The 21,858-nt window shown below is 36.6% G+C and overlaps 1 protein-coding gene across 1 annotated transcript in view; it reads left to right on the forward strand.

The window, feature by feature from the left end:
- Nucleotides 1-21,858, forward strand: part of AK9 (adenylate kinase 9) — a 119,342-nt gene that overhangs the window by 24,153 nt on the left and 73,331 nt on the right. Inside the window, exons 10-16 of the mRNA XM_027088811.1 lie at nt 2,346-2,485; nt 2,566-2,746; nt 6,876-7,020; nt 15,163-15,275; nt 15,381-15,438; nt 17,395-17,478; nt 18,948-19,096. Coding sequence (XP_026944612.1) covers nt 2,346-2,485; nt 2,566-2,746; nt 6,876-7,020; nt 15,163-15,275; nt 15,381-15,438; nt 17,395-17,478; nt 18,948-19,096 — 870 coding nt within the window. The remainder of the gene's footprint in view (nt 1-2,345; nt 2,486-2,565; nt 2,747-6,875; nt 7,021-15,162; nt 15,276-15,380; nt 15,439-17,394; nt 17,479-18,947; nt 19,097-21,858) is intronic.

Genomic DNA, 21,858 nt, shown 5'->3' on the forward strand with positions numbered 1-21,858 from the left:
GGCGGCAAGTTCTCGCGGGATAAGAATGAGCCCGCGCAGCCCTCGGAGCGCGAGCCCGGGTTGGGGGTAGTTCCGCCAGGAGAAGCAGAATCACCTATGGGGGAAGGCCCAGCGGCTTAATCTTTCTCCTGTGAAATTGTGCGAGCTCCATGCTGATCAAGATACAAGCTTGAGCTTCAAGATACATACGCGAAAGGGACGAATTCAAGAGGAAGAGATTGAAGGCTGAAGGCTTAGTTGAAGATGGAGAGAAAGAAGCAAAACTTAGCAGCAGTCTCAACGTTATCCTGGCCAAGTTTGGTCGGGACGGGAGAAACGACGCCCAGGCCGGCCGTGAGCAGCAACGTCCTCAGCCCCGGCACCGAGGACCACAGCCTGGAGGACCCCCGGCGGGAGAAGCAGTGGCACAAGGCGAAGACCTTCAGGAGGTTTTTCAATGAAGAACTGGACCAGTCGTGGTGGGAGTTTCAGCATCACAGGGAGAAGGTCCAGGAGAATAAGGACCTTCAGGAGACCCTGAGCAGGACAGAAGAAATTAAGGAAAACGTCGTCAGTCCCGCCTACATGACCCACAGCCAGGAGAACGTGCTGCAGAGCAGACATGCCGAGTGAAGGACAGGCTGCGGGACATAAGCCAGGACTTCGACCACCTGCAGAAAGTCGGCCACCGGGGCTGCGGCGCCAAGGCAGAGTTCGACGAGCCCCAGGTGATGGATCTGTGGGACCCGGCCAGGTCAGCCACCTTCACAGAGAAGGAACTGGAATCCTTTTGGGAAGAGCTCAAGCACTTTGACACCAAAATCGAAAAGCATAACCACTATCAGAAGCAGCTGGAACGAACATCTCATCACGAACAAGCACGTGGTTGGCCACCGGGAGCGCAGCAGGCACGGAACAGAGAGATACGCCTTGTTGGAGGAGAAGACCAAGGCGCTAGGCTACAAGGTAAAGAAATATTGACAAGATCTGTCAAGCCGGGTCTCCAGGGCTCACCACAATGAGCTCTGAGGGCCTAGGGAGCTACACACAAAAGTGTGTAGCTGCGGCTGCTACATACTTCTGCTTTCTAGTTGACAAAAGCGTATAGCTGCGGCTGCTTAGCTGTCAGCTCCTCTGGTCTCTTCTCCCAGTCTCCGTGTCCTCGTGAGTTCATTTCTTTTTTCATTCCTCTGCTGTCATTTTTGCAAGGTTTTAGGAAAAAAGCAAACACAAATGCATGTGTTCAGTCTGCCTTTAACCAGAGACAGTCATGATCATTTTTACGGCTGTGATATCAAACTCATTTGAAAGCTCATCTTTTCATCGCCCCTCAGCCCCCGCTAGATATGTAGCCTCGGGGGCTCAAAGTTGAGAGAGGAGCATGGTCTGCTATTCACACACTTTCTTCAAGTTTGGACAGGAAATAGGGATGATAAGGAAAAAGTGCCTGCTTCCTGTCTTAACTGGGTACATTTCAGTCCCTAGCTCGTTGTCTGTGGACTCATGGAGAAGGGTGGTAGCCAAATGTGCCCCACCGACAAGGTTCTCAGTGTCATTCAGCTCCCCTAAGCATTGACAGTTTCCTTCCCATCTAGCTTCTTCCAGCCTTCAGGTGGGGACATCCATGCAACATCCCCGAAACCAGCATGCCTCTTTGCTCTCATATACTGCAGCAGTGCAGGCAAGACCAGAGTTTCCATTCTCATCTGTCCTCCACAGTCAGCTCTGGAACCAGCAATACATGTGAGATCCATGTCTGAAGGTGGGAGGGAGCCAGCCTGGACCTGTCCCCCTAGCAGTTGCCTACCATGTCGTTTCCCTCCAGTTCTCTTGTCCCTGCCAAGGTAGCGCTAGGACAGTGACCCTCTCAGCAGTCTGCAGTCGGTAGAGAAGTGGTTCTTAGCTACTCTGCAGGTGACGAACAGAGGATTGCTGAGGGAGACTTTACATTTAAGAAGAATGAAACAGCTAAGTCAATGCAAATCTGCATGTAACATCTTCCTATTTTAAAACTTATGTAAATTAGCTAAGATTCTGGTATGTTTTCAAACCTTTTCAATAAGAATTTTTCAGAATCTGTTTCCTGAAACAGATAATAGAAAATGCTCTATCCACCTTATGCTCATCCTACCCTACAAGAGAAAATGCTCAGTAAAATTTAAACAAGGTCTTAAAACAGAAATGAAAACTATTTGTCTTATTAAATTTTGGACAAGTACAGAATGGTTGCAATTGAGGAAAAAACCAAAATTTCCTTTATGAATTATTTCTTAAATAGTAGAACATGATCAAAGAAGAAATGAAATAATAATGTGAATTTCAGCCAAACTTATGCCCACATTTTTAATGTTGTTTGCTATTAACAGGATGAGCTGTTCCGTACTCTTGCAGCTTGTAAACTTATTGCACCGAGATACAGATGGCAGAGAAGCAGATGGGGACATACATGTCCGGTGACTTTAAAAGAAGGTAAAATTCTTCAAGGATTGCCAGAATTTTCTGTGAGGTAAGTAAGATTTTCAGAATTTAATTTAAAAACTTGCCCATACCTCTTTTCAGTTGTTTATGATAATGTCATTTTTTAAGTTTTCTAGGTAAAATATACTGGCTTTCATCAGAAGAAGCATTAAAAACATTTTTATTGAACCCACGTCCCTATCTTCTTCCACCTATGCCAGCACCACCATTTAAAGTGTTCATATTTGGACCTCAGTCTTCAGGGAAAACAACACTTAGCAATCTGCTTGCAAAACATTACAAAGGAAAGGTAACTACTTAGCTAGCTACCTAACTAGCTTTCTACCTATCTATACTTGATTATACTTTGTGGGATTTTAGGACTTTTAGGATTTGTACTCAGTTTTCTTTTTTTTTTTTAACCCCCCCCCCCAAACTCCAGCTTTAATAAATCATTCTTCTGATGCAGCTTGATAGGTGTTTCTTTCTTCTGTTTTTTTTTAAGTTAAAAATTTCTTTTTAGCCGCGCAGCGTAGCTTGTGGGATCTTAGTTCCCTGACCAGGGATTGAACCTGAGCCCTCAGCAGTGAAAGCACGGAGTCCTAACTGCTGGACCGCCAGGGAATTCCCTGTGCTTGGCTTTCTTAATTTTATACTGTCAACTGGGTAATTGTTCCACTGGGCTTAGAGTGGGGAAGGCATCTTCCTCAATGCTTTAGTGCAGCTTCCAGACCATAGCCACTCCCGAAAGTCCCCAGATTTGACTGCTATGTCATGCAGACTGTGCCACCCATTACCTTTCTTGGTTTCACTCATCTCCTGTTCCCTGGGTTACACCCCTCCTGGCCCACCGACCCTTCCTCCACACACTCATTCCTGTCATCATTCTTGGTGATTTCACTATCTACAAAGATGACCCTCCCAACACATTGACCTGACAGTTCCTTGACCTCTCCCCTCAGTGATCTTATTCTCCACCCTCGGTAAGTGAAGAGAAATTACTTTTAGCTTAGACCAGAGTGATAGCAGTAGAGGTGGTAAGAAGTGGGCAGATTTGGGATATAATTTGAAGATAGAGCCAAAGGATTTGATGAGGGATTGGAATGTAGAGGAATTATATGAAGGCCAGTGTGGCTGGAGCATGTAGTGTGAAAGGAGGAACAGCACAAGGTGGAGATGGCTGAAGATGTAGTCAGACAGTGCAGGCCCTGGGAAGGAGTTTGAATTTATTCCAAATGCTATTAAATTCTTTTAAACACAGGGGTAACATTTCCTACTTGCTTTTCACTTTTTTATTGTAAAATATGACAAACGTACAGAAAAGTGAAGCTCATTGAAATATCACAAAACAAACCCCCATGTAACCACCACCTAGGTCAGACACGGAACCCCAGAAACCGCCTTATGCCTCTTTCTAATATCAGTCCTCTTACTCCTTCCACAAAGGTAACCACCGCCCTGAACTTTATGATACTCACTTCTGTACTTTTCTTTTATGGTTTTACCACGTAAGCACACATTCAAATACCATAGATTAGCTTTGCATATTTTTTTAACTTTATGGACTTAAAACAGTTTATGTTTTTTGTGTCTAGCTTCTTTCACTTAACATTATAATTGTGATATTTATGCATGTTATAGCTATAGCTTATTTTTATTGTTTTATTGTATTCTATTGATTGAATTATATTATGATTTATTATCCATTTGAGTGTCAATAAAACTTAGGTTGATTCAGTTCGGGGAATTGTGAATAACATTGCTATAAACAGTCTTGTACCTGTTTCTTGGTGTATACATGCATATCTTTATATAGTTTGAAGGTATATCTAGGAGTAAAATTTCTGGGACATAAGGTATACATACATAGTCAACTTGTGTAGAAAATGCCAAACTGTTTTCAAGACCAGTTCTACTAATTTACTATCCTACCAGCAGTGTATGAGAGTTCCACATTCCTGCCAACTTTTGTTATGGTCAGTCTTTCTAATTTTAGCCATGCTAGTGGGTATATCTCACTGAGGTTTTAATTTGCATTTCCCTGATGACTAATGAGGTTCAACATTTTTTCATATGTTATACAGATATTCACTTTTTGAAGTGTTTGTTCACTTTGTTCAAGCCTCTTGCCCATTTTTAACTTTTTTGCATATTATTGGTAGGAGTTCCTTATGTTGTCTGTGTACAGTTTTTTTTATTATAAACATTATGACTATTTTCTAATAAACATTATGAATATTTTCTACCACTCTGTGGTTTGCCATTTCCCTTTTTATTTTTATTTATTTATTTATTTTTTTGCGGTACGCGGGCCTCTCACTGTTGTGGCCTCTCCCGTTGCAGAGCACAGGCTCCAGACGCGCAGGCTCAGCGGCCATGGCTCACGGGCCTAGCTGCCCCGCAGCATGTGGGATCTTCCCGGACCGGGGCACGAACCCGTGTCCCCTGCATCGGCAGGCAGACTCTCAACCACTGCGCCACCAGGGAAGCCCCTGTTTCCCTTTTTAAATGAAAAATGCACCATACTATATTCATTGAAAGTAAGTCATGGAGTCCTGCTTACACTAAAGAAGAGGGGAATTAGGCTTCACCTTCTGAAGAAAGGAATATTAAAGCATTTGTGGACATGTTTTAAGACCATCACAGTATGTGTCAGACAAAAGAATTATAATTTTAAAATGTAAAGAGTTTTTACAAATCAATATGTAAAAGCCCCAATGGAAAATGATAGTAAACAGGCAGTTCACAAAATAGTTGATCCAAATAGCCATTACACATGAGAAAAGGAGTATCACCTTGATAACCAGGGAGAGGCCAAAAAAAACAGATATATGTCATGTCAATCTCACTGTTGAAAAATCATATTAACGACCAGTATTGATGTGTGGCTAGGATTGGGAAAGTACATTTCTCATACATTGCTGGTTAGGGTATAATCATTAGGGATAGCAGTTGGAAATACATATAAAAGCCTAAAATCTATACATATCCTTTGAACTATATGTTTTTCCTGAAGAAACTATCAAAGACATATACATAACTATGTTCTTCATAACCTAGTTTATAATAACAAAATCATGTATATCTAAATATAATTGGTATTTTAGTTAAATATTAAGTTGTAATATATTCATCTAATACAGTACTGTTCATCCATTAAAAATGATGGTGTGGATGTATTTTTGTTGGCATGGAATAAAGTAATATAAGCATATTGAAGGAAAAGCAAAATTGAATCTAGAAGTATGGAAATATTATTTAAACTTAAAAGGCATATATAAATCTAACATCCCAACATTCAGTATTAAGTATATAATCTACCTAACAATGGACTTATATTCAAAATATATGTAGAATTCTAACCTAATTTTTTAACTAGGCAGAAGTTGAACATATGCTTAAAAACATGTGGGTAAGTGAATGACCAATAAGCTCATAAAAAGAAGCTCAAAATTGTCAGTGATTAGGGAAATGTAAATTTAAACTGCAATGAGACTTCACACCAACTAGGGTGGCTAAAATGTGAAAGATTCACAAAACCAAGTGTTGGTGATGAGGTGGAATAACTTCAATTTTCATACTTTGCTGCTAGGACTTTAAAATAGCCTTAACCACTCTGGAAACAGTTTAGTGCTTTATTTATTATAAAATCAAACATACACTTAATCATATGACCCAGTAATTCTACTCCTCAGCATTTATCCAAGAGATGTGAAAATGTAATGTCCACAAAAAGACTTTCTCACAAATGTTCATTGGTACTTTTAAATTGCCAAAACTGGAAATAACCCAAATGTCCATGATGAATGGATTAAAAACTATGGTATATTCATACAATGATACTACTCAAAAACAAAAAGGAATAGATTACTGAGATATACAGTTACACTGATGAATCTCAAAAACATTATGCTAAGGTAGGAAAGCTTGGAAAAGATTATACACTGTATGGTTCTATTTATATGAAATTCTAGAAAAGGCAAAACTAATTTATAGTGACAGAAAACAAAGTGGTTGCCAGGTGCCAGGAACTGACTATAAAGGGGGATGAGAGGGAACTTTTTGGGGTGATATAAATGTTCTATATTTTGATTGTGGTCGTCATGTATATATTTGTAAAAACTCATCAAACTCTGTACTTAAAATGGGTGCCTTTAATTATATGTAGATTATCCATAAAATGTTGATTTAAAAATATACATGTAATTTGAATGTATATTACATGATCATACAAATATAAATATATATTTATATATATATTGAATTTCCGTGAAAGCAAGTACTCAAAAATCACTGAATTCTGAGAATAACATACCTCCAGCAGCATTAATATTTTTGAGATGGATAGGTATAGCTATAGAAATAGATGTAGATGAACAGTGTGCTTAATATTCAGAGTAATTTGTGCTTATGTTGGTTTTCTCAAATATTCTTTGCAGGTAGTTGACTACGATAAACTTGTCCAACCACGTTTTGATAAAGCCCTCGAAACGCTAACCAGAAATACTATAGCTGAGGCCACTGAAGCAGCCATTAAAGCTGTGAAAGAGCGGCTTCTCTCAGAACTACAAGCTAAAAAACAAGGTGAACTATCTGTTTAAAATGTGTGTTTTAAGCTTAGGTCAACAGTTAAGCTTGACTACCTGAAGGCAAGAACTTGGTTTGCTTGTCTTGATATCCCTGGCACCTTGCACACTTGCATTGCAGCCTCTTAATAAGTGGTTGAAGAAATGAATATACATAAACCTGAATCTTACACAGAGAAAAAGATTTCAGTTCTGGACGACTAAGGAAAGGAATCAGAGTTTCCAAATTCAGATTTCTTTACTTTAATAGATCTGCTTGCTGGGCAGAGACTGAGCAGAATTTGCACCTTTATTTATACCAGTTGTGATGAAAACACTTCACCTGACTCGTAGAGTTTGTGTTGTTGCTGTTGTTGCTGTTGTTTTAGGCTGTGTATCAGCCTTGATTGTAATTAAATATTTCTATTTGGGGAATATTAATTTCAAATCCAAAAGTTATAAAACAGTGAAACCGGAAAAAGACTTGGTGATCCATTAACACAATTACATAACTTTACAGATGAGGAAACAGAGGCACAGTAGGTTAAATGGCTTCCTGATATATTCACCCAGCTGGTGGCATAGCTGAGACTTGAACCCTCGTTTCCAAAGTCCCAGAGTTCTTTCTCTTGACCATTCTTCCTCTTCCTGAGTCTCACTGCTTATCATATTATTTTAAAATAGACACAGAGTTTTGGTCTGGGGTTGGGGGGAGGGCGAGTTTCTAGTTTTCTCCAGGAAAAATGAGAGTTTTCATTTCTTGGCCACTTTTGAAAATTTATTGATTGGTTTTGGTAGAATTTATATCTACCATTTAGAACACATGAAAGTAGTTTAATCTAAACATCTCTTCTTAATGGAATACTCTCAGTGCAGCACTTCCTGTACATTTTGTGGGATCTTCCTCACATTCAAAGATCTGGATCCAAAATTTGAGATTAGCTCCAGCAATTTTAGACTAGATTTAACCACCACTGTTTGGATTTCCCAGAAGCTGTGGCAGTATACTGTCATACTATAACCATCCTACTATATAATCATCCTACTATAACCATCACTGCCTCAATTTCAAATATTCTTTTCCTAATAAAATTTTCCTCATTACGAAAGAAATAATAGCTAAATTAACTGAGCATTTACTATATGTTGAGGCTATGCTAAATGCATTACATGTATTTTCGTATTTGATCCTCATAATAGACCTGTGAAGTAGGTTGTTGCTGTTGTTTGAAGTGTTAGCAGAAGGATTTCTTAAATATTTATGTCTAGACTAGGGTGGCAAACCCAGTTGCCAAGAGGGGCCAGGCAGGTAACATAAGTCAAATAGCAAGTGGACAAGCTTTGTTTGCACCTTAAAAATGAAGTTATAAAATTATAACCTCAATAACCATATGGATAAGGTAGGTATTTATATCTCTATTTTTAGTGGATGAAGAAATTAAGGCTCAGAGGAGTTATATGATTTGACCACAGGCAGCAAGTGATGAGGATTCAAATCAGTGTCTGTATTGTTATCTCCTGTGTCTCTCAAGTGATCACAGAAAACTGGAAAAAGCACATGGAAGAAAAAGTCACTCATACTTACTCCCCAGAGATATTCACTGATAAGAATGTGATGCATTCTTCACCCCTCTCTCTTCTATTCATATTTGTAATGATTAATTGTGGTCCTATGGCATATACAAAATTGCATTATCTCATTTTAAAATAATGCTTCTTTCTAATTAATATGTAATTATTGTCATAAATTTTGTGCTAGAGATCTAAATTCATTTTTTCTAAATGGTGAGGCATTTTACAAATAACACTTATTAAATTATCCATAATTCTACTGGATGTTTGAAAGGGCAACTTTATCTTAAGTTTGTGTGTGTGTAAACTTCTGAACTTTCTGTGATTTGATCTTTATATTACAACCTTTAATGCAAAATATTATTAAAATCTTATGATGCATTTTAAATCCAGTAATGCAAGTTCCTCCTCAAAACATTCTGTTTTAAAATTATTCCTGGGTATTCTTTCATTTATCCATAAAATGAGTACATACTGGGTGCCAGGAGCTGTACTAGGCTTTGGGATGCTTGGAGAATTTTGTCAAGTTTTACAGCAAATCCTAGTGGGAGGATTGTGTTAACATTATACAATAAATTGATGAGGATTCACATCTTTACTATTAAATCTTCTCATGCAGACAGATTAAATCTCCATTTATTGGCCTAATACTTCTATCCTTCCTTAACATTTTATAACTTTCTTCATGTATTGTCAATACTTTTCTTAATAAGTTTATTTCTAGAAATTTTGTCATTTTGTTACTATTAAATGGGATTATTTTTCTATTACATTTTCCAAGTAGTTATTACCTGTATGTTGGAAAGCTGTTTGATTTTTATGTTTCTTTGTAACAAGCCACCTTACTAAACTTACTTCCTAGTTTTGATAGATTTTTAGTTGAGTCTCTTGAGTTTTGCAGATAGCCAATCTTATCGTTTGAAAAGAAGCATAGTTTCAACTCCTTTTTTCCCAATATTTATGCTTATTTTCTTTCTTGAATAATTATGTAGGCTAGCAGTTCTAGAATGATGTTAAATGGTGGAAGTGATAGTGGGCCTCAGTAAAGGGATCTCATCAATGTTTATTCATAACGTTATTAAATATTTTTATCCAGAATGGATGTTGGACATTATCACATGCCTTCTCAGAATCTATCAAGATGATCATAAAATTTCTAATCCGTTGACCTACTGATTTGATCAATTATACTAATATATTTTCCAACACTAAGCCATTCTTGTATTTCTGATTTTCTGAATTTCTTTTAGCTGTTAATCTAGAATTTTTTTTATACTCAGAAGTGTGATTCATTTATAGTTTGTGTGTGTGTGTGTGTGTGTGTGTGTGTGTGTGTGTGTGTGTACATGCTCTATTTGTCAGAATTTGCTATCAGAGTTTCACTAACTTTATATAAACTGGGAAGCTTGCCATCACTTTCTATGCTTGAAACTATTTAAATATCAAGGAAATTACTTCTTACATGGCAGTATTGAGCTTTTGCTAGGCAAAAACACATTTTTTGCCTAATAAATCTGCCTCTCTTCTTTATTATTAGCCTATAAACAAGTAAGAGAGGCCAACCAGGTGCCGGAGAGATTATAAAAAACAACATCAAAAAGACCAGCGTTGAAATAACATACCATCCAAATGATCATCTAGATGATAAAGAATGAATTTATTATACGATTTCAATTTCCTTAAATTTAGCAAGGCTGGATTTGTGACCTAAGATATGATCTATCCTGTAGAATCTTCCATGAGCACTTGAGAAGAAAGTATATTATGTTGTTTTTGGATGGAATGTCCTATAAATATCAATTAAGTCCATCTAGTCTAATGTGTCATTTAAAGCTTGTATGTCCTTATTTATTTTCATTTTGTATGATCAGTTCATTGGTGAAAGTGGGGTGTTAAAGTCCCCTACTATTATTGTGTTACTGTCTATTTCCCCTTTTATGGCTGTTAGCACTAGATATCAATTACAGCAAAAAAAATTTGTAAAAAATACAAACACATGGAGGTTAAACAATATGCTACTAAATAACCAAGAGATCACTGAAGAAATCAAAGAGGAAATCAGAAAATACCTAGAAACAAATGACAATGAAAACACGACAACCCGAAACCTATGGGATGCAGCAAAAGCAGTTCTAAGAGGGAAGTTTATAGCAATACAATCCTACCTTAAGAAACAAGAAACATCTCAAATAAACAACCTAACCTTGCACCTAAAGCAATTAGAGAAAGAAGAACAAAAAAACTCTCCAAAGTTAGCATAAGGAAAGAAATCATAAAGATCAGATCAGAAATAAATGAAAAAGAAATGAAGGAAGCAATAGCAAAGACCAATAAAACTATGGTTCTTTGAGAAGCTAAACAAAGTTGATTAACTATTAGCCAGACTCATCAAGAAAAAAAGGGAGAAGACTCAAATCAACAGAATTAGAAATGAAAAAGGAGTAGTAACAACTGACAGTGCAGAAATACAAAGGATCATGAGAGATTACTACTATATGCCAATAAAATGGACAACCTGGAAGAAATGGACACATTCTTAGAAAAGCACAACGTTCTGAGACTGAACCAGGAAGAAATAGAAAATACGAACAGACCAATCACAAGCACTGAAATTGAGACTGTGATTAAAAATCTTCCAACAAACAAAAGCCCAGGACCAGATGGCTTCACAGGCGAATTCCATCAAACATTTAGAGAAGAGCTAACACCTATCCATCTCAAACTCTTCCAAAATATAACAGAGGGAGGAACACTCCCAAACTCATTCTACAAGGCCACCATCACCCTGATACAGAAACCAGACAAAGATGTCACAAAAAAAGAAACTACAGGCCAATATCACTAATGAAGATAGACGTAAAAATCCTCAACAAAATACTAGCAAACAGAATCCAACAGCACATTAAAACGATCATACACCACGATCAAGTGGGATTTATCCCAGGAATGCAAGGAGTCTTCAATATACACAAATCAATCAATGTGATACACCATATTAACAAATTGAAGGATAAAAACCATATGATCATCTCAATAGTTGCAGAAAAAGCTTTCGACGAAATTCAACACCCATTTATTTTAAAAACCCTCCAGAAAGTAGGCATAGAGGGAACCTACCTCACCATAATAAAGGCAATATATGACAAACCCACAGCCAACATCGTTCTCAGTGGTGAAAAACTGAAAGCATTTCCTCTAAGATCAGGAGCAAGACAAGGGTGCCCACTCTCACCACTGTTATTCAACATAGTTCTGGAAGTTTTAGCCACAGCAATCAGAGAATAAAAAAAATAAAAGGAATCCAAATCAGGAAGAAGTAAACCTGTTACTGTTTGCAGATGACATGGTACTATGCATAGAGAATCCTAAAAATGCTATCAGAAAACTACTAGAGCTAATCAATGAATCTGGTAAAGTAGCAGGATACAAAATTAATGCACAGGAATCTCTTGCATTACTATACACTAATGACGAAAATCCTGAAAGAGAAATTAAGGAAACACTCCCCTTTACCATTGCAACAAAAAGAGTAAAATACCTAGAAATAAACCTACCCAAAGAGACAAAAGACCTGTATGCAGAAAACTATAAGACACTGATGAAAGAAATTAAAGATGATACAAACAGATGGAGAGATATACCATGTTCCTGGATTGGAAGAATCAACATTGTGAAAATGACTCTACTACCCAAAGCCATCTACATATTCAATGCAATCCCTATGAAACTACCAATGGCATTTTTCATAAAAGTAGAACAAAAAATTTCACAATTTGTATGGAAACACAAAAGACCCCAAATAACCAAAGCAATCTTGAGAAAGAAAAACGGAACTGGAGGAATCAGACTCCCTGACTTCAGACTCTACTACAAAGCTACAGTAATCAAGACAGTACGGTACTGGCACTAAAACAGAAATATAGATCAATGGAACAGAACAGAAAGCCTAGAGATGAACCCATGCTCATATGGTCACCTTATCTTTGATAAAGGAGGCAAGAACATACAATGGAGAAAAGACAGCTTCTTCAATAAGTGGTGCTGGGAAAACTGGACAGCTCTATGTAAAAGAATGAAAATAGAACACTTTCTAACACCATACACAAAAATAAACTGAAAATGGATTAAAGACCTAAATGTAAGGCCAGATACTATCAAACTCTTAGAAGAAAACATAGGCAGAACACTCTATGACATAAATCACAGCAAGATCCTTTTTGACCCACCTCCTAGAGAAATGGAAATAAAACCAAAAATAAACAAATGGGACCTAATGAAACTTAAAATCTTTTGCACAGCAAAGGACACCATAAACAAGATGAAAAGACCACCCTCAGAATGGGAGAAAATATTTGCAAATGAAGCAACTGACAAAGGATTAATCTCCAAAATATACAACCAGCTCATGCAGCTCAATATCAAAAAAACAAACAACCCAATCCAAAAATGGGCAGAAGACCTAAATAGACATTTCTCCAAAGAAGATATACAGATTACCAACAAACACATTAAAGGATGCTCAACATCACTAATCATTAGAGAAATGCAAATCAAAACCACAATGAGGTATCACCACACCAGTCAGAATGGCCATCATCAAAAAATCTACAAACAATAAATGCTGGAGAGGGTGTGGAGAAAGGGAACCCTCTTGCACTGTTGGCAGGAATGTAAATTGATACAGCCACTATGGAGAATAGTATGGAGGTTCCTTAAAAAACTACAAATAGAACTGCCATATGACCCAGGAATCCCACTACTGGGCATATACCCTGAGAAAACCATAATTTAAAAAGAGTCATATTCCAAAATGTTCATTGCAACGCTATTTACAATAGCCAGGACATGGAAGCACCCTAAGTGTCCATTGACAGATGAATGGGTAAAGAAGATGTGGCACATATATACAATGGAATATTACTCAGCCATAAAAAGAAATGAAATTGAGTTATTTGTAGTGAGGTGAATGGACCTAGAGTCTGTCATACAGAGTGAAGTAAGTCAGAGAAAAACAAATACCGTATGCTAACACATATATATGGAATCTTAAAAAAAGGTTCTGATGAAGATAGGGGCAGGACAGGAATGAAGACGCAGATGCAGAGAATGGACTTGAGGACACGGGGAGGGGGAAGGGTAAGCTGGGACAAAGTGAGAGAGTGGCATGGACATATATACACTACCAAATGTAAAATAGATAGCCAATGGGAAGCAGCTGCATGGCACAGGGAGATCAGCTTGGTGCTTTGTGTCCACCTAGAGGGGTGGGATAGGGAGTGTGAGAGGGAGACACAAGATGGAGGGGATATGGGGATATATGTATACGTATAGCTGATTCACTTTTTTATAGAGCAGCAACTAACACAACGTTGTAAAGTAATTATACTGCAATAAAGATGTTAAAAAGAATGAATTTATGTATTTATCATATTATCTTCAAAATTAAGACCAAAATTAAAGATAAATACTCTTGGACAACTCACAAACTAAAGCCTGAGAAGTATTGACCCAGACTACTAAGGTGGCTTGTTACTCAATCTGTTTGAGCCTGGATAAAATGCATTTGTTAATTCATTCAAAAATGAATTCTTTAATTCATTCAAAAACACTTGAGTACCTTCTTGTATTAGACATGATTCTAGACCCTGAGCAACAGAGGTGAACAAGACACTTGAAGCTCCTGTCCTTGAGGTGGTTACATTTTAATGGGGGGTAGAGGGGGAAAAAGTAAACAGATAGAAAAAATATATAACACAGTAATCGGGCAGGTGGTGATTGTGGTAGGGGCACTGGAGTGTTAAGATAACCAGGGAAGACATCTTTGAAGAGGGAACATTTAACTGAAACGTGGATGGAGAGAGGAAGCAGGGCTTCTGGAGGATGAACAGTGTTCTGTAATGTTTCTCGGAGTCTGTAGTGATTCCTTTCACATCAAATTGTGGCATGATATCACAGATTTTACATCTTTCCACAAATTGCCTTTTCTCACTGGACTATAGAAATAGATGATATCTCTTATATGCTACAAACCTAAATCTCTTTTCAAATTCACTAATTATTCCAAATCTGACAATAAGGTAACCCTTTTTAACATTTAAAAAATTGGAATTTGTTTGCTAGGGGTTTTACTCCTATATATATATATATTTTTTGGAATTTTTGAATTTTATTTTATTTTTTTATATAGCAGGTTCTTATTAGTTATCCATTTTATACATATTAGTGTATATATGTCAATCCCAATCTCCCAATTCATCACACACTCCAATATATTTTTAAGAAATTTTGTCAGTGGAGAATACTGAGGTTTTTTAAGACAGAAAATTATATAATAATACAGAGGATGGCAGCTAATATGGAGCAGGCTTCCTGTGTGCCAAGCCTTTCCTAAGTTCATTGTTTACACCCATTATCTCAGTTAATGTTGCAGTGATGTTTCAGTTTAATTATCCTCATTTTGCCCAGTAGAAGCTTAGACAAGGAGACCAAATGATTCACCAAAGCCACACTGAGTCAGAACTCACACGCCCAAGGCTGTCTACCCACCCCCAGCTACCTTTTGCTAACACAGCCAATTACTATCTTTCAGCCCAGTCAACTTCAAAAGACCCTCAAAGAGAATTTGAAAGGAAGGAAAATGAGTTCCCAACTGATGCATATAAAAGCTCAGAAGAGTTGCATCTGTCATTTGATGAAGATGATAAAGAAAATGTTGCTAATATTATTAGCCAAATCTTTTCTAATATAAACAGATTAGCTGATAAAGCACATTATTCTTTCACTGCAGTGTTCACTCTTGAATCCCAAAGAGAAAGCTCTTTAGAGGACAGTGAAGAAGCCAAAATGAAGTCAGATGATAAAGACGGTCACAAAATGAGCTGCTAATGCCATGCTTGTGGATCTTATTCCCATTTATTCCATATTTTATCATGTTTATATTGAAGCTTAAAATTACCCACCCCCTCCCTCAAATTGGAAACTTTAAGAGAAAAAGAGTTAGCTTCTCTCTTACAGATTTAAACTGAGCAGCTGTAGAACAGAAATAGATTTACCAGAATGAAGAAGAAAATAGAACCCAGCAAGCCTAATACAGTTAGAACGCCCCCCAGATTTTTTTGTATGTTTCCAGACGTGACACAATTATTATCATACAATAATAAATTTTCTTAAAAGCTCTCTGCTTCCTTTAATGGGTTGGAATCAGAGCATCATAAACCCAAAGTTGTAGCTATGAAATGTTATCATTTAGTGCTATTTACCCTTATAAAACTTTTCCATTTATATAATCAAGAGCATACAATATAAACTATCTTTATTTTTTATTTATAATGTTACATTTAATTATATAATTTCATTAGAAAATATTTTAACCCTCCTTTAAAATTACTGCACAATTTCCCTATTTATAGGTAATAGTTTTAACTAGTTCATTACATCGAAAACTTAAATTATTTTTTTGCTACTAATACAAATAATGCTCCAGTAAATTTTTTTCCAATGAATTTTCTACATGAAGTTTTGTCTGCATGTTGACATAAGTGGAGTCACTAGTTTGATGAGTATGAAGCTACAGACAGTCAAATTGCTTTGCATAAAGTTGTTCCAAATTATGTTCCCGTCAGGAATATACAAACTACATGTTATAGTTTCCTCGGTATTTTCTCTTTTTAAATATTATTTTAGTTTTTATTTGACTATTTCTGAAGTTTAGTATTTTAATACTGTGTTAGCCATTTATATTTCTTCTTTTCTGAGGTGACCATTTTTGTCTTTTGCCCATTTTTCTAAATTGTATCAGTTATATGTTTCCTATATACATTTTCTATATTACTCACTTATTTTTCATATTTTTTTTCCAAATTGGGTGGTTTGTCTTTTAAATCAGCTTGCTGTTTTTGAAGTAGAGGAATTTTTCACATTTTCATAGTCAAATCATTACTTCCCCTTTGTTGATTTCTTCCATTTACTTTCAGGCTTAAAAAGTCTTCCTCTCAACCAGAGATTTAATATATATACTTATATTCTTTTTTTTATTGGTCTGACCTTTTTGTATTTAATTTTTAATTGCATATATAATTTATTGTGTTATATAATGTAGGGCTGATCTTTTCTATTTGGTTTCTCCTCCTGATTCAGATAGACGTGTCTTTGCCTTGTGTTTATTTCAAGCTGAGTAGGAATTGAACTGGGCACTGTCAGAAACTTATATATGACACTCCTCCTCCCCCAGCATGCATGTGCACACACACACTTAACAGAAGACCCAGAAATTAAAATTTTGGCCAAGTGGCATCTGGGAACCCCATCTCTGCTGCTGCGGAATTCCCAGCACCAGTACATACACAAAGGGAGCCCCTCCCTTGTATTATCTGTTCCCTCTTTGGGGGAAGCTGTCCAAGATAGAAGCAGTCATCAGTGCCTCTACCCACTGCTAGAGGGATGCCAACACTGCCAGTGTACCCTGGTAAAAGGCACCCTTTCTCCCCCCTGTGTCTGAGATAAGCACAGCCTTTACCTCTTGGAGCCAAGAGTCTGTTAGTTACCTAAGGAAGGGAAAATTTGATTTTTTTTTTCAATTTACATCCACTGGCATTATATGAAACTGAAATTACTCTTGGTTTTGTCATAAGTTAAGTCATTATCTTTATTTTCTACTGCTGATAGATATGTTTACCTATTTGATTATTATGGTTGTTATTTTAATTTTTTAAGAAATTGGGAACATGAGTCCTGGGTCCCTGGACCCATACCACAATCTTCTTTGGGATTCACCTACACTTTAAATACTGTTCTTTACGTGTTAACAGAGTTTTATTCACAGATGAAAAAGAAACAAGTAAAATGTCTACACTTCAAAGAAGTCAACAAGACTCTAGTCAAGATCTAATGTTGGATTCAAAAAAAGGTAAATTAACATTTGGGTAATTTGGTTCTCTTAGACTGTGGATCTAAAAATCACAAATAGTTCCTTTAGAATTTTGAAGGAGTAACGTGTGTGTGGTTTTTTTTTAAAAAAAGTATTATTAATATCCACTTACTTTATCTTAAAGGCTACTATAATATGAACAGTTAGACATGCAGGAACACAGAAAAAATAACATGTGATATATTGTTTTTGTGAACAAGAATATTGAGAAGATAGGAGATCTATTTTTTCTGCCATTCCTGGCATGTGGCTACTGTAATAATTCACAAGATGGCTGCTAGCGTGCCAGCCATCATATCAGTGTGCAGGAAAAGGGAAAAGACAAGGGACAAAAAATTGGCATTCCATCCAGCTGAGTTGTTCCTCTTTAAATAGAAAACAAGAAGACTCACCGCCTCCCCTTCCCAAATTTTTCTTGCATCTTATCTACCAGCCATCCAAACAATAAGGGAAGTTAGGAGATGTAGTGTTTTTAGCTAGGCACATGGCTGACCCTAACAAAATCAGGGTTCTGTTACTAAGGAAAAGGAGACCAGATATTGGATAGACCACTAGCATCTTCTGTCACATTTAGTACCTTTGCCTGGCTATTTCTGCCTCCTCATGTCCTCTTTCCCTGGCTATCGGAAGATCTTGGGTTCCTGCCTCTTCCACTCTGGCTCTCCAGAAACTGCTGGCTCTCTCTATCCCTGAGAACAGACTTCTCACTTTACGACAGGGATGGCAGCAGGCAGCTGCTCTTCAAAGATCCTTTGGGGTTTTTCTGGGCAAGGATCAATTGGGCTCTCACATGAGACCCTGATGGATAGAGCCTTGGGGCAGCTCAGGAGGCACTATTGGAAAGGCAGAGGTAGAGGAGTCAGGTGGAGCTGCCAATCTCATGTCCCATTAGAGGAGTGGATGAATGTTTACATCATGGTGCAGCCTGTGAGCCAGCTCAGTCGTGTAAGGAAACATTCAGCACACAATGAGACAAGAATCAAGTCTAACACTTCAAATACCAGCCTATGCCACCCTTTCTTCCATCCCCTCCAACTTGCCTACCTCCCGTCCTCTTATTGTCCCATTTAGTCTCATGCTTATAATTGGAAGTATTTATTTTGTTTTCTGACTCATTCCCTAGATGCCCAAGTTTTAGCCTGACCCCTGGAAGCCTTTGTTTCCTACGTCTTCTCCGTGGCTTCCTGAGTTTTGACTCCTGCCTGACATGACTTTTTTCATGCCTCATTCACTTTCATTCTGATGCACTGGCTTTAAGCCACTGCTCTGTTATTTTGTGATTCCTGACTTATTTCCCATCCAGTCTATTTCTCCCTTTTTCGGGCATGTGCTGCAGGAACACAAAGAGTACTTCCTTGGGTTAGGTATTTACAATCATGTTCTATTGCAAATAGCATTGTTTACTAAAATTATTAATGGCATTAATTTATTGATTTATTTTACTTTAGATGTAATAGAATATGTGATAGAGGAGGTAACTGCAGATCATCCAGAAGTTCTTTCCATAATAAAGGAGACAGTTGAAATGGCAAAGGACATGAACTTTGAACAGCCACATGAAAAAATTGCTGAAATCTTAGACGAAGTTCTCCAAGAGGTAAGAAATCCAGGCTCTTTATTTTTATCATTGATTTCACAGTAACTGAGAAAATGTTAACCTAGTATATGTACAATTATTTTAGAATCCTGTATGACAGTGTTGAAATCTGTAGCCTTCAAATTCATGTGCATTTTACAGTCAACATTGTTATGTGTAATGTACCCCAGTGAACAGTTGCTTATAAATTTTCAATAATTATCAACAAATGTGCAATATAATTTCATAGCTTTGACATTTATTCTTCATTAACTTTTATTGTCTTTAATTCAGTCCAGTTGGTTAAAAGATAGTTTATATGAAGCAAGTACCAAAGTTACTTTTTCATCTATGAGCCAGTTATTTGTAAACCAAGACAAATTTTGCTCCCTAGCTAACTAATTTCATCCAGCCACCTTGAACATGTTCATGGGGGAGATGGATGGACACACCACGGATTTTCCAATCTAAGGGGAAAATAAAGCCTCAGGTACTATGTCCTACCCATATCAAATCAGAAGGCTTATAAAGACCATATGGATCTGTTTTGTACAGAGTGCTTGGGTAAGCGTTCAGAGCAAAAGTTAAAGAGAACAAATCAGTTTTGGTCGTTCAATGAACTTATGTATTTCTCTGTAATTTGAAAATGATGTAGTTTAAAATCATGAGAAGAAAAAAAATGTTCTCTGAGAGTATAGAACCACTCTGTAACACATTGGGTGAAATCCTTGAGCCCCAGGCTCTACCCAAGGCAAATTGTTATCCCCCTCTGAGCTTCCCAAAGAGATCTTTCAACTTCTATATCTCTTCAGGTTGTTCTGTCATCAGTTTATTTCTTCAGAAACATTCTGAGTACCTACTGTGCTAGAGCCTGGGGACACAAAGATGAATTAAACATAGCTCTTTCCGTTAAGGAGCTATCAGTCAGGTAGGAAAGGCTGACATAGAATCCAATAATTAACTCTCATGTGCTAAGTGGTAACTAGATATGTACAAGGTATAGGAATGTCAGGAAGGTCAAGGCTATTATCTCATCCTGGGAGGTGAGACAGAGCATCCCAAAGGAGGAGATATCCAAGTCAGGGATGTCTTTAGCACTGTGAACATCCCATCCTTGCCCTTCACTGATAATTTGCTCCATTCTTTCCAGTGTTTATTCTGGAGGATACAAATCTACAGGGAGTACTACTAAAACACTTCTGATGTAGTAATATGAGTAGTGTCAATAGATGGTAAACTGTGAGTCTGGGATTGTGGGGGAGTTTAAATCACGTGAGATTTTAACATCAAAGCTCATATCAGATTGTCTTTTTCAAGAGAACAGAGACCAATGCAGGACACTGTTCTACCTGTCATCAATTTTCATGATCTCTGAGTAGGAAACCTATTTTTAAAAACTAGGTCATTACTAATTTCTTACATGTAAAGACAAAATCTTATTAAGGTATCTTTCCTAAATTAGTTTATAGATTTGATGCAATTATAATAAAAATGTCAATGTATTTTGAAAACTGACAAATGTCTCTAAAATTTATTTGGGAGAACCAATAGTTGAGAATTGGTAAGAACAGTCTGGCAAAGTATAACAGAGAGAGACTTGCTCTACCAACTAGTAAAATGTGATGTTACAGTGCTTTATAAGCCTGATAATCATACAAGAACTAACAGAACCACAGAGCAGGCACAGAAACAGACCTCAGTATAGATAAAAACTGAGTGTATACTAAGGTTTACATCACAACCCGAAAGGAAAGGAAGAGTTATTTAATAGTGTTGATAAAATTAACTGGTAGGATAAAAACAATTTAGATTCTCAGCTTATATCAAAATTAATTCCGTATTAATTGTTAAATGTAAAAATGGCATGTTTTTACCCAGAAGGAAGTGTAGTGATATTGAAATGATCTTAGAATGGTCAAGTACTCTAGGCACAAATGCCATGGAAGAACTCTTAGAGCAAAATCTCAATGAAGATGCTACTTAACAATGATTCCCTTTCCTTAAAAAATACACCATGAAAATCAAAATTTTAAAGCAAACATCAAACTGGGGAAAGTATTTATAATAAATATGACACATTAATTCCTCATTATAAAGATTTCTTACAAATCAAGGAAAATCTAATACCAATGTAAAAAACAGACAAAGACGTAAACAGATTATTTCATCAAAGAAGAAATACAAATGGTTAACTGAAAAATTTTAATGTTCAAGTGTCAATAAAAATATGAAAAAAGACAATTTCTTACCTGTCAAATTGGCAAAGATTTTTTTAAAACTTATAACAATAAGTTTTAAGTCACATAGGAGTGAAAATTGTTATAGACATTATGGAAGCAACATGACAATGTATATAAAAAGCCTTTAAAATGTTCATTCCTTTATTCGTTTTGACCTAAAAACACTTTTTATAGGAATCTAACCTAAAGAAATATATACTTAGACAAAGATTTATATATGCAGATGTCCATCATATCATCACAATGTTATAATAAAATTATAAGTTATATAAATGTTTAACATGAAGAGGATGATTAAACAAATTAGGGTTTATTCATTTGACTAAATACTATGAAGCCATTAAATTTTTTTCAAAAAAATTGAATGAGATAGGGAAACTATAAATTATATGTTGATGTTGTTTTAATTTTCATATCTTTGAAACTTAGTAAAATTTTTTAACCATTTATATTGTTTCCAGTTTTATTGATATACAATTGACATATAAGATTGTATTCGTTTAAAATGTACAACATAATGATTTGATATTTGTATATATTGCA

Source organism: Aethalodelphis obliquidens, unplaced genomic scaffold (assembly GCF_003676395.1).
Source record: "Aethalodelphis obliquidens isolate GAN/ISIS:26980383/991018 unplaced genomic scaffold, ASM367639v1 scaffold3, whole genome shotgun sequence".
Lineage (NCBI taxonomy): Eukaryota > Metazoa > Chordata > Mammalia > Artiodactyla > Delphinidae > Aethalodelphis > Aethalodelphis obliquidens.